This window comes from Callionymus lyra, chromosome 8 (assembly GCF_982586985.1).
Source record: "Callionymus lyra chromosome 8, fCalLyr1.hap1.1, whole genome shotgun sequence".
NCBI classification, from domain to species: Eukaryota; Metazoa; Chordata; class Actinopteri; order Syngnathiformes; family Callionymidae; genus Callionymus; species Callionymus lyra.
In genome coordinates this window covers 20,227,333-20,244,047 of record NC_141825.1, presented here as the reverse complement: position 1 = coordinate 20,244,047, position 16,715 = coordinate 20,227,333, and the positions used below count along the sequence as shown (strand labels likewise).

Here is a 16,715-nt window from a genome sequence, read left to right as displayed (position 1 = left end):
CTTTGGGTCAAGGTGACTCGAAGGTCCGAAAACAAATGCATTTGTGGTATCCCTTGTGTTGTCTCTGGGTCAAGGCGAACAACCTCCACCACTGCATATGTATTTCTGGAAGCCAAGGCGGGAGGGATACCTCAATGACATTTGATTTTGGACCACCGGGTCACCTTGACCCAACATTTTACTCTGGAGTCTTAACATTTAGTTTTAGCACATTTCCAAAAACTGTATAATGAAAATGAAGACTCTTGGATCTTGCACTCAAATATGTTCAGGAAAAGCAAACAGTGAAACAATCAGATCATTTCATCCTTGCGGCACAAAAGCCAAAAATAAAAAATAATCATTTAAAATTGTCATGAACTTCATTGGCAGAGTCTTGTGCTGCTGCAGGGGGTTTTCTTTTTCTTTTGTTCCCAAGGCTGTTAAGTAACAAACAAGTAAATATAACTGTATATTTTAGAAAGTGCTACAATTCTTGACAGGTGTGTCTTACCTTTTATTATTTTGATGTGAATGATAAGAACCTTACTTGATCTGTTCTTTATTTAACTAATGGGTAACTTGAATTAGGTTTACTCAACTTTTCTGAAACCCTGACCATGGTTAATGGGACCAACAGGTGGGTTCATGAAGACAGTGGGGCTGAACGATTATTATAAATATTGTAATTGTGATTATTTTACTCAATATTGCTATTAAATATATATATATATATGTTTTTTTTAATTATTCAATATCCTCTTTTCGTGCATGTTTTTCTAATACAATAACCAATTCACTAACAGTAAAATGTATTTCTTTGTGATTGTTAAGATAAAGTTATAAAGCCATTTTTAAGATCAAACGTAGAGCGACATCTAGTGGCCTCTCAAAATAAAGACACTGAATCATGATACGGCAGCTGTTTCATGAAGCCTCATCAACACATGACTAGGACCAATCATGACACATCATTGAGTGAAAGTCAAAGGAGAAAAACAACTGTTTACTTCTAAAAGCAATGACATCTGAAGCTGCTATATATGTTATTTTAAAATCCTGTATTTGACATGTCTTGACTTCTTTCTTCGCTGCAATGAGTCACCAGATGCCTCACACCGGGTCTTCTCTTTGGCAGGTTTTCTCTCTCCTGATCCTCGGCGTGGGGGTGTATGCCAAAGTGGAAAAAACCACAGGTACGGAAATATCCAAATATTTCTTCGACAGAAGCTCGTAGAACCGAGTGTTGTTGTCCCCGGGTTACACCTGGATTACAGCGGGTGATAATTTCACATTAGTAGATTGGCAACAAAAAAGGATTAACTCCAATCACCTTCCCCGATTCCACTTCCGTGAGCACGATAATCCCGGGCAGATCTGTGGAGGGCAGGGATCAGGAAAACAAAGCCAGGACAGACAGGAACAACATTTGGGATCACCTCTCTGTCTCTGTGCTGCAGACACTGTGCGAGACAAGTTCCTCATCGACCCGGCGGTGGTTCTGATGGTGGTGGGCGTGGTCGTGTTCTTCATCACCTTCTGCGGCTGCATCGGAGCGCTCAGGCAGAACATAAGCCTCCTGAGAGCGGTGAAGTGTCAGACAAAACCTGAAGACTCGCCTGGTTTTCTTTCTTCTAATGAGTGTGTCCTCTTGTCTAGTTCACCGTCAGCCTCACCCTGGTCTTCCTCACCCAGCTGGGCATCGCGGTCCTGGCCTTTGTCTATTCTGACCAGGTATCTGTTTCCTACAAAGCCTGTTTTCAAAGACTCTCCTATCATCAGTTTTCAACAACAGCTAATCCATATCCAGGCGACACAGTGAACATTTTTAGTCCAGATTTCTCCCTTTCCATGGTCGCCCCGGTCAGCCATGACTGAGCCAGATTAGAGAGATAATCTCTCCATCTGGTCCCGGCTCTGTCGGACCACATGTTCTCGAAACAGAAGTGTCTCCCGGGTCGCCTCAGCGGTCGACAAAACCCTTGAGCGACGAAGTCATCTGTGAGCGTCCTTCTGAGTCGTGCCTCATCACCACTAGCGTGACCTTTTTTTTTCTACCCGGGCAACTTCTGAGCGAAGGTCACATGATGTCGTTTTTGTCATATCAGGGCCAGTGTCACGCCAAGATAGTTTTAATCTAGTATGTCACTTCCTGTTTCAACACTTTGTTTTGTTTCTTATATTTGTTTCATCCCAGGGAAATTAAAAATAATTTCAATAAGTTAAGTTGCATTAATATTGTGCGAATATGCGAAACTTCACAATACTGTAGGATCAAAGATATATTTGTAGTATTGTCGAGTACTTGACTCTGGTGTTGCAGAATTTACAGACCACATGACTCTTGATAAAGTCGTAACTTCCTTAATTTGTATTCAAACCAAAATATATACAAATATCAGCTTTAAAAGCTGCTGGAGTCGACTGTATCCTCTAGTCCTCAGTCATCGCCCGGATCTTGCTGGATCTTATCGTTCCTTGAGCTGTAGAGGAAGTAAGGACTCTCCCAACATTTTTAGTTCTCTCTTCTTTACCTTTCTTTCCCCCCCGTTTCCTTTTTTCTCTTTCCATCCCTGTCTCTCGTCTCCCACCCAGCAGGTTGTGTGACCTTTGACTGTTCAACCTTTATACTGTCTGTAGAGTCTGGTTCTGCTCAAGGTTTCTGCCTGTTAAAAGAACGTTTTTCTATTACACGTATTACACATTGTCGCTCCACTAAAACTACATTCTCTTCTCTTACATAGTGTTATTTAAACTTGAGATAACTTTATGAAGTTTTAAAAAAAATCAATGTCTCAGTCCATATAACATAATTAACCTTTTAAGTTAAGCCAATTCTAGTTTCTAAGCAACATTCAACCATGATATTGACATATTAGTGGTGCCCATGACAAAAATAGTCCATTCACTGAGCTGACTTTCTTTTTTTTACAACTCTGTCATCAAATAATTATTAGCTTGTTATAAAACTTTCAAACAGTAGTATTTAAACTGACAGAAACAAGTGAAGCAGTCATATTTTTAACCAGCGAATTCTGCTCTCCCTGACAGTTTTCCAGAATCAACGCATCAAATCCCCGTAAAGTAACTCGGAGCAACTGTTCCACTCGGAGCAACAGCGTCGCTTTAAGAAGCCTTGAGCTGCACTAAAGTGCTGCAATTTGATCATCTCGGGGACATTTGCGAACATGTTTAAAGTGTCTGTAAAGCCTAATAGGGCGTAGCATCCTCACTCGCTGATTGCCCCGCGAGGGAGCGTCTTGTCGATGGGCTCAGGAACACAGCCCAACCCAAATAAAAAGGCACAAACGCAGCAGCAGCAGCCGAGTTTGAAGACTCGCTGACAGAACGTCACGTCTACTGTGAGAAGGAGACCCTTTTTCTCGTTTCTCTTCTAAGGCGAGGGAACTTGAGGTGGAGTTTGACTTCTCTTTCAAGATGGTTTGACACCATTTTTGGGAAATATTTGCTTTTTTTTGTATTCTCAACGGGCTCTTCCTGTGAGTTCAGCAGATTTTTTTTCTGCATTTCTTGTCGACATGAACAAATCAAGACCTCTTTAAGAAAAAAAAAAAGGTTGAATCGTTAGAACTCAAATCCATGATGGCAGGAAAACAAAAACGAGTCTAAAAAACTCTTTAAAACACGTTTCACACTGACTATAGTTAATGGGACCAACCAGTGATGAGGCCTCATGGAACATGTAGTGAAGACACTGTATCATGATAAAGTCTTGGTTTCTTAAAAGCCACTAGATGTCACTCTCTGCTTTACATTTTACTATTATTTACTTCTACAAAAACTTAGTCCTAAAGTTATGTACATATTTCCACAAGATTTTTGCTTCTCAATGAAATGAAATCTCTTCTGTACTGTTGCATTTCTTCTCCGGTGTAATGTTTTTTTAATATTCATTTATTTTGTAATTAATTGTTTTTATTGTTGTTATTGTTTGATTTTTTTATTAGTATTTTTTATGTATTATCTCATAGTTCTTATTACTATTTAATTGTAAACCTTTTTATTTATTTATTGTATCTTGTGATCTTTTTTGTTAGACTGAAAGAATTAAGGAATACATTTTTTTTGTTCGTTTTTGTCTTAATTTTCTTCTTAATTCAATTTAAGTGTTAACAAGACAATTTCAACACTTTTAATTTGAATAAAACATAAAAGAAGAGAAAAACATGTGTAAAAGGGAGGTTATTCCTCGCCTCTGTTGTTCATTGTTGATCAGCTGGGACATGTTTTTCTCTTCTTTTATGTTTTATTCAAATTAAAAGTGTTGAAATTGTCTTGTTAACACTTAAATTGAATTAAGAAGAAAATTAAGACAAAAACAAAAACAAAAATGTATTCCTTAATTCTTTCAGTCTAACAAAAAAGATCACAAGATACAATAAATAAAAAAAAGGTTTACAATTAAATAGTAATAAGAACTATGAGATAATACATACAAATACTAATAAAATAATCAAACAATAACAACAATAAAAACAATTAATTACAAAATAAATGAATATTAAAAAAACATTACACCGGAGAAGAAATGCAACAGTACAGAAGAGATTTCATTTCAAGCAAAAATCTTGTGGAATAATGTACATAAATTTAGGACTAAGTTTTTGTAGAAGTAAATAAGAGTAAAATGTAAAGCAGAGAGTGACATCTAGTGGCTTTTAAGAAACCAAGACTGTATCATGATACAGTGTCTTCACTACATGTTCCATGAGCTGATCAACAATGAACAACAGTGGCGAGGAATAACCTCCCTTTTACAGGCAGAAACCTTGAGCAGAACCAGACTGAGAGTGTGAACGGCCTCTTGCCGTGACCAGCCGGGAGGCAGCAGAGCGAGAGGGCGGGAGAGAGATCTGTGTAGCGCCATGTTTACTTCGCGCGTCAACACTGAGCTACATTCTCGGGCTCTAAAAAAGAAGCGTGTGATGAGGTTCCCTAAAGCGAAAGACGGATCCTTCACAGACCCTCTCGCTCGCACCGAAGCGCTGTTATATTTAGCCGAGCTCGGCCCTTCTCCGGTCGTGTCCTCTGACTCATCTCCTCCACGTGGAAAACATAAGCAAGTTAATAGATGACAAAAGACAAGAGGAAAACGGAATAATCGTGCAAACATCAATTGTCGATGATAACTCTGTCAGCGGCAGGAAGTCAAGGAGTTCACAGGAAGTGCTTGTATTTATCAGACTCATGAATCTGTGATTGAACAAATTAATTATGGGTATTTACGGAGAGTTATTTAAAGCTGCGAGTTGGCAGACACGCGCAGACAATGAGACGCGCGGCTGGCGGCGATTCCCGACTGTGTTTTTGTCTTCGCTCCAAGCCCACTGCTGAGGAGAAGTGGCTCGGAGGACGGTAAAAATGTCAGGAGGGGATCCGCCCATACAGTAAAACAGCAGGCCATCATCGCCCCTGATCTATTCTGGCTTCTTTATATCCTGGCTCTGGCATCCAGGGCTGGAATCCGTGACGTTATAAAAGAGAAGTTTTCGACCCTGCGATTGTATCCGAGCGACGGTATTGGAGCGGTGAGCGGGTCTGGAGCGAATATATTGTCAATATCTGGGCTGATTCAGTTACTTCTACTGCAAATACTGACCTTAATCATCACTCACCTGCTTCGTGTCATCACAAACCTCTTCCACGAGAGGTTCTTTATTCTATATCCTAGTATTTCCATCGTATCTACCTTCTTGGTTCAGATTTATCGCTCATAGATCAACTTGAATTGTCATCTCCACCCTACCTGCACTCTCCTGATCACCCCCAGAAGATTCATATATAAGAAGTATCTTTAGAGTACTAGTAAGTGAAGTAAGTGTTTTGAACGGATTCAGTTCTGGTCTTTTACATTTGGCTGTATTCGAGACTAGACTTCTTTGTAGTGGTGTGTATTAGCAAGAATCCGGCGATACCATACGTATCATGATACATTGGCAACTATATATTGTGATACTGTAGGAACAAGGATCGTCGTAACTACTTTCATTTGTTTTGAAACCAAAATATGTCCAAATATCATGGGTCTGGAGTCGACTGTATCCTCTCGTCCTCAGTCACCAACAGGATCTTGCGGGATTTTCTTGTTGCCAGCGACTGCTCGGTGTTTTACACTGAATATTTCCATGTTTGCTGTAAATTAATTTTTTTAATTATTTTATCTTTTAACCACATTATTGAAATACATTTCTGATTGAAAAACAACTAAAAATATGTTTACTGTAAAATTATTATTATTATTATCATGAAAATTATTTTGCAATCAATATTTGCTAACACCTCTATTTCTTTGACTGAATAACAAGAAAATCAATATAAATCATTAAGTGATGTAGGTTTACGTCAAATAACAGTTATTATACATTTGACCACACAGATCAAGGTCCAGTTAAGGTGCGCAGAACTCCAACAACAACAAACCCGAAATGGTTTATTAAAAGGCAACCTGGAAAAAAAAAGATCAACTTGATTAAAAGTTATTGCATCGATGATTTTTTTAAAAAATAATGTGAAATATGTCCCATACAACACTAAATCTTACCATGACATCTGTGGATAATCAGACACTATACGTGTTTTTTCCTACACTTTTTTTCACAACTTGGTTGTGACTGCCTTGGTTTCCTGTGAGAATCCCTGATGTGTTGTTGATAAGTGTGAAGAAGTTGTATATATATATATATATATACACGACTTGAACTAAAACTCTGTTGCATGCAAGATGTCCTCCATCTTCCCAGCATGAGTGGAACATGTCACTGATTTGCCATTCTGCTGAAGGTCGTTTAGAAGTAGCGGCGTAAGATAATGCAAAAAGAAATTCCACAATATTGTATCAATATTCAGTCTATATCGTGACTTTTTTTTTCAAATCAAATTGTATTTTTCTCATAGTTATTTTATTGCGAGGATTTCAATTAAGTGTGTTTAAAAGAAGGTTATTCGATTATTTATTTTTTAATTCATAATTAACATGTAGATATTCACGGCCTTCATTGTTCATTTTTGCGTTGCAAGGAACAATGAAATCCTGCAACGTAACATAGATGACTGGGGATGAGAGGATACAGATGTTTGGACATATTTTGGTTTCAAACTTATAATGACAGCAGTCATTACGTCCAACGCAGCTAAAGGAACAACGAAACCCGATAAGATCCCGGCGATGACTGAGGACGAGAGGATACAGTTGACTCCAGCATCTTTTAAATTTGATGTTTAGACATATTTTGGTTTCAAAACTTATAATGACAGCAGTCATTACGTCCAACGCAGCTAAAGAAACAACGAAACCCGATAATATCCCGGCGATGACTGAGGACGAGAGGATACAGTTGACTCCAGCAGCTTTTAAATTTGATGTTTAGACATATTTTGGTTTCAAAACTAATGATGGCAGCAGTCATAATGTCCAACGCAGCTAAAGGAACAATGAAACCCGATAAGATCCCGGCAATGACTGAGGACAAGAGGATACAGTCGACTCCAGCAGCTTTTAAATTTGACGATTGGACATATTTTGGTTTCAAAACTAATGATGGCAGCAGTCACAACGTCCAACTCGGCTAAAGGAACAACGAAACCCGATAAGATCCCGGCAATGACTGAGGACAAGAGGATACAGTCGACTCCAGCAGCTTTTAAATTTGACGATTGGACATATTTTGGTTTCAAAACTTATGATGGCAGCAGTCATTACGTCCAACGCAGCTTAAGGAACAATGAAACCCGATAAGATCCGGGCGATGACTGAGGACGAGAGGATACAGTCGACTCCAGCAGCTTTTAAATTTGACGATTGGACATATTTTGGTTTCAAAACTAATGATGGCAGCAGTCATTACGTCCAACGCAGCTTAAGGAACAATGAAACCCGATAAGATGCCAGCAATACCTGAGGACGAGAGGATACAGTCGAATCCAGAAGCTTTTAAATTTAATGTTTGGATATATTTTGGTTTCAAAAACAAATGAAAGAAGTTACGACTTCATCAAGAGTCATGTGGTCTGAAAATTCTGCAACACCAGAGTCAAGTACTCGACAATACTACAAATATATCCTTGTTACTACAGTATCACAATATATCGTATCGTTGCTCCTGTACCGTGATACGTACAAAAACAAATCGGGCCTGAGATAAAACGAGGGTTAAAAGTGGTTTGTTATTGGTGTAAAGACGTCTTTAAAGGATGGATGTTGAAAATAAGGAAGTCAATCTTGCAGATATGAGGCAGTTCTCTCAGTGTGTGGTATCATTACCTGGACTCTCTTTATGTTCCCTGTAGTTGTAGGGAATGAAAAGTCGTTCATCGTTGTGCATTTGTTTAGCTTCACATGCATCACTGATGAATCCTACCTGAGGTAGTTTGAGTTCACAGCTGAGCCCGTGAACGCCTGATGAGGTGCAGCGAGTAGAAACCTCCCCGAGGTCCTGGTCCGTCCTTCGGGGTCCACGGAGGAGCCGAGGGCCCCTCGCAGAAACTCTCCTCGTCCTCCCGGATGAGGCCAGGTCGATCCGTCTCTCCCTTGTGTTCGGCGCTCAGACTGCCTGCTGCTAAACCGAGCAGTTTAACAAGCCTCCCAGCATCCTTCCACGCTAAATGATTCAAGCGCTCCGGCACTTCAAAGTGGAACCAAATGTTCCGATCCGACGGATCCCTTGAAGGAGGCTCTGCCACTAATGACACCGAGGGTGTGACGTCGATGGAGATGGGATGGAGGGCATGGAGCTCACACAATCTAGCATCACGCTCCAGCTCGCAGTGTTTATCAATGCCAACAGTGGAACAATCGAGGGCCTTCAGCGAAGGTTCATTTGGAAGCCTGATGAAATTTATAAGTGCAGCATATCATCAGCATACATTTCTTCCATTAGCATTCATTACATGTGTTGGTGCGAGCGAGTCGTCCCGTGTTGACTTTTCAAAGAAACAAGATTAGCTTTTAATAGCAGCTCCAGGCAAGAGATTCACCTAGAAATAATGATCCCTAATTATTTTTAATATGGCGGCTGTCGTGACGCAAATGGAAGACTGTTCAAAAAGACCACTAGATGGCGCTCATTGCTCTATTGTCTATACCTATAATCTACTAAGTCAATGAAACCGGGCATTGTTCAAACTTAGAGTGACATCTAGTGGTCTTTCCAAATGAAAACACTGTATCACGATGGAATTACCATCTTTCCTTTAAACTGATTTATAGTTTTAGGTTTAATCTTAAAAATACAAGGAATAATGAGTTGGTAAAGTTTACCTTCAGTATAAAAAAAAAAAATTCAATTTAGTTTATTCTTTTTTTACAATATTTTTATTTTTGCAATATTATGTTATTATCTATTATTATCTATTATGTTGTGTTAAGCTTAATAAATACTAAACCAAAAACGGTAATAAAAAAATTAAGTCAAATTTTGCAATTTAATTTGCCTGCTCGAGACCTTGGCTCCTCCTGATTTCATTCATTGCGGTGTCTCTTAAGGAATCTGTGTGAGAGCAATTGGATTTTTATGTTAAAAAGTATATTAATTATTGTATAAGAACCCTAATTTTATAAATAATTAAGAAAAATATCTTTAAAAAATAAATATTAATAGTAATATTTGAAGTATTTTTGTGACACTGTTGGAATTTAAGCATGTTTTTTTTCAATCTAAATATGTACTATAGAATAAAAGTGTAAGACCCATAAGATTAAGACGCATAATTCCTGTGTTGTTCTTACATCACTGGCAAATAAAGCTGATTCTGAGTCTAAGATCAAGGCCGTGATTAAAAATGTAGAATGTTTATGAGCACATGGAGGGACATGAAGGGCATGCTAATGGCTACATTCAAAACTGTTGAAAAACTCATTCCTGTCTACGACGTCCTGTGTTTGATGTCATGATTAACTGTTGGCCTTCATTCACGGCGAACACTTCACTGACGTTCATAATGAAGCCGTAAGAAGTCTTTATTTCTTCGCCTCCTTCTAGTCGGTAATGACTTCGATATTCTTCGTCCGCGTTGATGCGACTTGAGTGAAAAACGTGACATCAGCGTAATTACATCCACCGGCGATGAAACTCACCGCAGACACACACAGTGTGAGGTTAGTGTGTGTAGTTAGTATCGATCTCTGACGCATGAATGGATTGCTTGTGAAATCCTTCAGCTCTTCCTGGTATTCCAACACCAGGCGCCTCCTGCGTCTCCACCCGTCCGGTGCTTAGCTTTCAATAACCTATAGACGCCTGCATTTGCATTTTGCAAAGAGTTCACCAGAGTCTGCAACACGATTCCCGCCTGGACTTTGAAAGCATGTTTGTGTTGTCGTGATGTATAACAAGGCAGAGGCCAATAAAACACGGGCCGGCGCGGAGATGTTTACTGTTGTGTGAAGCAGTAAAAGTAAAGCGTCGGGACCATAAAAGTATGGGATGATCGATACGCAGAACAAAAGCAGCAGAAAGAAAATGTTAGGATCGTATTGAAGCAGCTTCTTAACATGGAGGGTTCATGAGGTGAAAATGTAGCAACGACCAGTCGTGTGTTCATGTTCCCACAGATGATCTATTCATGGAGAGAACTTGAGATTTGTTAAGAGACAATGTAGTGATTTATCAATTTGTAATAAAAAAAAGGACAATCTACTGAACCATTTTGACTTTAAAATGAAAAAAAAAAATTGTAAAAAAATAAATAGTAGATCTTCGTTAAAAATCTTATTCACAATATATGTATACAAGTGTTGTGGAATTCTTTGTGGTGGCCACATAAAAATTACATATAAATAATGGAAAAATTATGCATAAAAATTAAAGAAATCAATATACATTCAATTTAATTAAATAATTCTTAATTTTTACTGTTTTTTGTGACCCAGGTGTGATAAATTAATCTTTATCATGTTTTAAATGACAATATATAAGATATATGAAAGCTTTATATTACACATTATAATTACTTACTTACCTTATAGTTTTTTGGGTTGTTTTTCAAATCTATATTTGAGGTAATATATTTATCTATTCTGTGATATTTTGTGAAAGCTTTCCTGCTTAAGACTTTGGCTCCTCTTTATTTTATCTGGTGTTCTTGTTGTCTCTTAAAGAAACGTCAAAGCTATTAAAAAAAAAGAAGAAAGAACATAGTTAACAAATACTTATTTATAATTTAATATATAAATGAAAAAAACGAATTAAAAAAACAAAACGGTATCAGAACCAAACATCAGCTTTAAAATCTGCTGGAGCAGACTGTATCCTCCTGTCCCCAGTTCTAGCTGCTGTTGCATTGTTCCTTTAGCTGGGGAGGATGTAATGACTGCTGCCATTTATCGGCCAGAAGTTGAATTGCAACAAACAAATTAATTGGATAGTTGCATTTACCTTTTGAATTAAGAATCGCAGCATTTTTATTTTTATTTGCCAGGACTTTTTTTTCATCAAATAGATTTGTTTTTTTCACTTTAAATGGACTAAATGAATTAAGTAATATTTGAGTTTTTTTGTGACATTATTATTTAAGTGTTTTTTTTATGTAAATATCGACTTTAAAATGAGAGAATAAAAGCCCTAGTTTTAAGGTCATCATTTCATGATGAAGAATAAATATGAAAATTGATAATAAAATGGGAATTTAAATTAAATTTGTTAGTCTTTAGTTCTATATAGGATTTTCTGTACGAATAATAACTAAAAGTTTACATTTGTAGATATTAAATGCATAACTGCTGTGTTCCTCTAGCCTCGTTCTCCTGCTTGTTCCTCCTCAGGCTCGAGAGACTCTGGGAAGGTTCGTGAAGAAAGCCGTCGTGCACTACAGGGACGACCTGGACCTGCAGAACCTGATGGACTTCATGCAGATGCAGGTCTGACCCTCACACTCACGGGGACGTAGAGCACATGTTTGAGTTCCTGCTCTGACTCCAGGAAAGCCAGTGTTTGTGCTTCCACTCGTGAAGCTCCTCTTCCGAGTGGGAGTGGGAGGATTCCTCGCGGGAGCCGCCCAGACCGTCAGGATGCAATAACGGCTTCTTCTTCTTCTTCTTCTTCTTCTTTTTCTTCCGCAGTTCAAGTGCTGTGGATGGAACAGCTACAGCGACTGGTCCTGGAACCTCTACTTTAATTGCACTCTTGAGAACCCCAGCTTAGAACGCTGCGCCGTTCCCTACTCCTGCTGCACCCCCGACCCCGAGGAGGTGAGGAGTCATGCTCGCGTGGATCACCACGACTGGACTGAGGCAGGAGACTCTCCACACTGGCAGGAAAGTCTATAAAATAGTGAAGGAGTGCGAGGTGAACTGGGGCTGAGGCTCGTGACTGCACTCTTGGCTGTCAGCCGCGCTCTCGTTTCTCATCTTCCTCACTTACCTGGAGAGTCGGTCTCGGCTGCAGTGTCAGCAGGTGCAGCATTTTCAGCTGCTGGCCTGAACCCGCTGGCCTCAGATCAGCCCGGACTGAGAGTCCTGTCGCCTCACCTCGCACTCCCACGACAGTCCAGAGCGTTTGTTAGCGAGCGACGCAGAGAAATAATGATTTCTAGAGGTGTGTGTTGACAAGAATCTGCATCTCACACAACTGGGAAAACAATACGATATTGTGCGATACTGTAGTAACAAGTATATATGTGTAGTATTGTCGAGTACTTGACTCTGGTGTTGCAGAATTTACAGAACATATCTAACATATATATATATATATATATATATATATAACATATCTACTCTTGATGAAGTCGTAACTGCTTTCATTTGTTTTGAAACACAAATAAGCTTCAAAAGCTGCTGGAGTCGACTGTATCCTCTCATCCTCAGTCGTCGCTGGGATTCCGCAAGATTTCATTGTTCCTTTTCGCTGCAAAGTACGTAATGACTGCCGCCATCTGGTGGCCGACGGTTTAATTGAAACCCAATAATAAACACTACATGAATAAAGATATATTTTAAAAAGAAAATATTTTACTCATACTTTATTGAAATATAAAATAAGAACTATGATAACAGGTTTTTTGAAAGCCAGAAATGTATTTAATATAAACTTACTTTTGCAGTTTTTATTGTAATCTGAGGGTCAGTCCGTTAAAGTTCAAGCTGGTTTGTTTTGATGACTTTAATATAAAGTAAAATAAATAGTAATAATAAAGTAACAAAGTCATTTTAGAACAGATGGACCACAAGACAGTTCAGTCTGACCTGCCTGTGGTTTTCCTCATGAATCATGCAGGACATTTGTCTCCTTCACACACACACACACACACACACACACACACACACACACACACACACACACACACACACACACACACACACACACACACACACACACACAAACACACTATAGAGACACACACACACACAGCAACAAGCTTGTGGTGCATGCGTGGGTAGACAAACACACACCAGTGCAGGAGACACTAAAGATCTTCTCACTCTAGTCAAGACTGAATCCACCACAGAAGAAACGGATCACAGCAGCAGCAATAAGGAATCAGTCTGTCACACACAAGGAGAGTTGGAGCAGTGCTGCCACCTGCCGGCTGGCGTTTGAAACAGCTGTTGAGTTAGGACAGTGAGGAGTTTTATTAGAAAATGTATCTGAAATCCAAAAGAAATAATCCTAATAACAATGAAGCCTGTGTTATAAAAAAAATAGAAAAAATAGTGTGTGGACTTTTTTAAAGTCGATAGTCTAGAAATTATCTTATAAGATTTATAATACAAGATATAAATAAGTAAGTAATTTGTATTTATAAAGCGCTTTTCCAGACCAGGGTCGCAAAGCAATCAAAACAATATTCAATAAAGTATATACTTCAAGATCAAATATATAAACACAGTAGTTCCAGAAAATCAAGATTATAATAGATTATATTTTTAAAAATCATCTGAAATAATGTTTTTAAATAACACCAAAACAACGTTAAAATAAAAACTAATTAATTTTAGATGAGAAATGCAACACGAGAAAAAAACAAACAAGAACGCATTTATTTATTTATTTATATGTGCAGTATATTATTTTTTATTTTATGTGTAGTTTAGATTTATCATTTTAACCTTATGTCAAGATAATAACAAGATATTACATATATATGAGAAAAGACAGGCGTATACATATTTTTAAGCTTCACTTAAAACCACAAAAATATTCAACTTATTATTAAGTCATCTTTTTAGATAAGAAAAAAAATCTTTCAATTTTATTTCAAATGACTATAATTCTTAAAAGTCTACAGTACAACGTTTTTCTCTCAACCTTAAATAAATATATATTTATAATATGATGTGCATTGTTTAGTAAAGGGTTGGGTTCCCCCGCCAGAGTGATCATGTGACATCGTTTATTTAGTTCAAGACTCGAGTGGGGAAATATTTTATCATTGTGCATTTTTTTTTCTCCTCTTTATTTGTTTTTGTTTGTCTTCCTTTTATACTCTCAGTGATGTAATGTTTTTACTTATTTAACGTGACTCTGCTCAGTACAAAGAAAAAAAAGTAATATTTATTTATATAGCGCTTTTCGAGACCAGGGTCACAAAGCGCTTAGACAATCAAAACAATACTCAAAAAAGTACATACTTTAAAGATCAAGATAATACTGAGAACAACATAGGAGTTCGAGAAATTCAAGGAAAAGCCTGAACAAATAGAAACGTCTTAAGGTGTTTCTTAAAAGGGATGTACTTTCCAGCAAGAATTCAACACGAGCGTTCGTCAGGTGGTCATAATGTTTCTCTCTCTCGCAGACGGTCATCAACACCATGTGTGGATTCTCCGTCCAGACCCTGACCTTCCTGCAGGCCAGCGAGTCCATCCACGCCGTGGGCTGTGCGGACCGAGCGGTTCTGTGGATGGAGTCGCACCTGCTGCTGGTCGGAGCCGCCGCCATGACGCTGGCGCTGCCGCAGGTACGACTCCTCGGAACCCTGGGGTTCAAACACAACAGATTCAACCCCCCCACCGCCGACCGGAGCAGTGGAAGTGACAGGCTGTCGGGTCGCGGCGCGGCCGTCCTGCTGCAGCTGCTTCCACATGCAGGATTACACCTGAGCAGCACAAAAGAGCTCATGAAAGTTTCAGCAGCTCATGATTCATTCACGCTCAGGCTGCAGGAGCTGAGAGGGAACCTCGGGGCGTTCCCGACTCACAAACACTTGTTTGCATGTTCCTGAAGGCCACTTCAGATCCGACCAGGAAGTCGGGAAAACGCAAGTTTTTGTGTCGTGGAAACATATTCTTACACGTAACATCGATCAAACTCACCCTCTTCTTCAGTCCTTCATCCCAAACGTCCTCGTTTCTGCTTCTGTGCCGCACAAACTTCATTTTTAATGTGGCTCAGTTTAGACGGAATAATCCGTGCAACCCTCGAACATGGCTTTGAACAATCTCTCCTTCTGAGTCACTTTTCTCCTTCATCTCTCACTCGTTTTATTTCTGAGTGGACTAACTTTTCTTTTTTTTTTACTCTCGAGTCTTCAAGGACAAGAACATCCACTCCAGTAAAACTGCCATTGAAACATGTATGAATGTTTCTTGTAGATTCTCTGCTCAAATCTTTATTTTTTAAACTTCATTTAATAATTTAGAATTGAAAAGAAAATACAATATTTCCTTTTAGTTTGTCTAGTTTTGAATCTTTAACAGCCAGTTTCAAATGTTCATCATGAAAAAAAGATTTTAGCAACATCTTTCTATTTTGACTTGTTGATGTTCTGAGATTGATTGCACTTTACTTTCCGGTTTGTTAAATAATTTCAAGAAACTATATTTTTAATATAAAAAAAACATTATATGTATGATATTTTTGCAACAATATTTTAATGGTTTATTTCCCATAAATCTAGAGTTCACGTCTCACATTTCAGGTTTTTAAACAGAATAAATCACATTTTATTATTTTTTTGAAAGCATCTAGAATTTAAATATATAAATATATTTCAATAATTTTTTAGACATTTCTAATAAAAAAAAAAGGCAAAGAAATTCCCTTTCGAGCATTTTTATGTAGTTTTTTTCTTTATAAGACTTATTATGGTTGTACATCTACATTTCTCCTGTATTTATTAATAATTTGTCAAATTAATTTAGTTTATATTGTTGATGTTCTTGAAGGTTTTAGGTTAGGTAGAACTTTATTGATCCCTCAGGAGGTCTGCTTTGGGAAATTGTTTTTTTTTCCAATTAGACACAGCAATACAGCAATTATTTATAAAAATAAGAACAAGAGAAATTAAGAGAAAGAACAAGATGATACAATCTAAGTCTAAGTCTAAAGATAAAGAACAAAGATCAAAGACAAAGGATACAAAGACTAACATAGAATAGAATGTCAAGATACTTTTACTTCTGCCCCCAAACTCAGAATTGTGCAATTTAATAGCCCGAGGAATGAATGAGTCCTTGAGTCTATAATTAATTTTAATCATTAACTAATGTTAACAAGGTTTTAATCATTAACACCAAACACTAAAGTCATTTGTGTGCTGAGAACCTGACGCTCCGACTGAACCAAACAAGTTCACATTTCTTTCAACGTGAGCTTCTCCAGTTTCTAAACCGACCTTGCCTGCGCCCTTGAGTCTTCTGACGGGTAATCTAACGCCGGCGCTCTGCTCTAGATTGCAGGTATCGTGCTGTCGCAGGTCCTGATTTCTCAGATCCAAGACGAGATTTCCTCGTTCTGAGCAGAGGAACACGACGGGAGGAAGAAGAACGGCTTTGACTCTCT

The 16,715-nt window shown here is 38.3% G+C and overlaps 1 protein-coding gene across 1 annotated transcript in view; it reads left to right on the top strand.

Annotated features, from left to right (window-relative positions):
- Positions 1-16,673, top strand: part of tspan33b (tetraspanin 33b) — a 31,967-nt gene extending 15,294 nt beyond the window's left edge. The window contains exons 2-8 of the mRNA XM_087796948.1: positions 1,118-1,175; positions 1,440-1,567; positions 1,639-1,713; positions 11,759-11,854; positions 12,056-12,184; positions 14,731-14,892; positions 16,606-16,673. Of these exons, the coding sequence (XP_087653074.1) occupies positions 1,118-1,175; positions 1,440-1,567; positions 1,639-1,713; positions 11,759-11,854; positions 12,056-12,184; positions 14,731-14,892; positions 16,606-16,671 (714 nt within the window). The 3' untranslated portion in view covers positions 16,672-16,673. The remainder of the gene's footprint in view (positions 1-1,117; positions 1,176-1,439; positions 1,568-1,638; positions 1,714-11,758; positions 11,855-12,055; positions 12,185-14,730; positions 14,893-16,605) is intronic.
- The last annotated feature ends 42 nt before the right edge of the window (positions 16,674-16,715 follow it).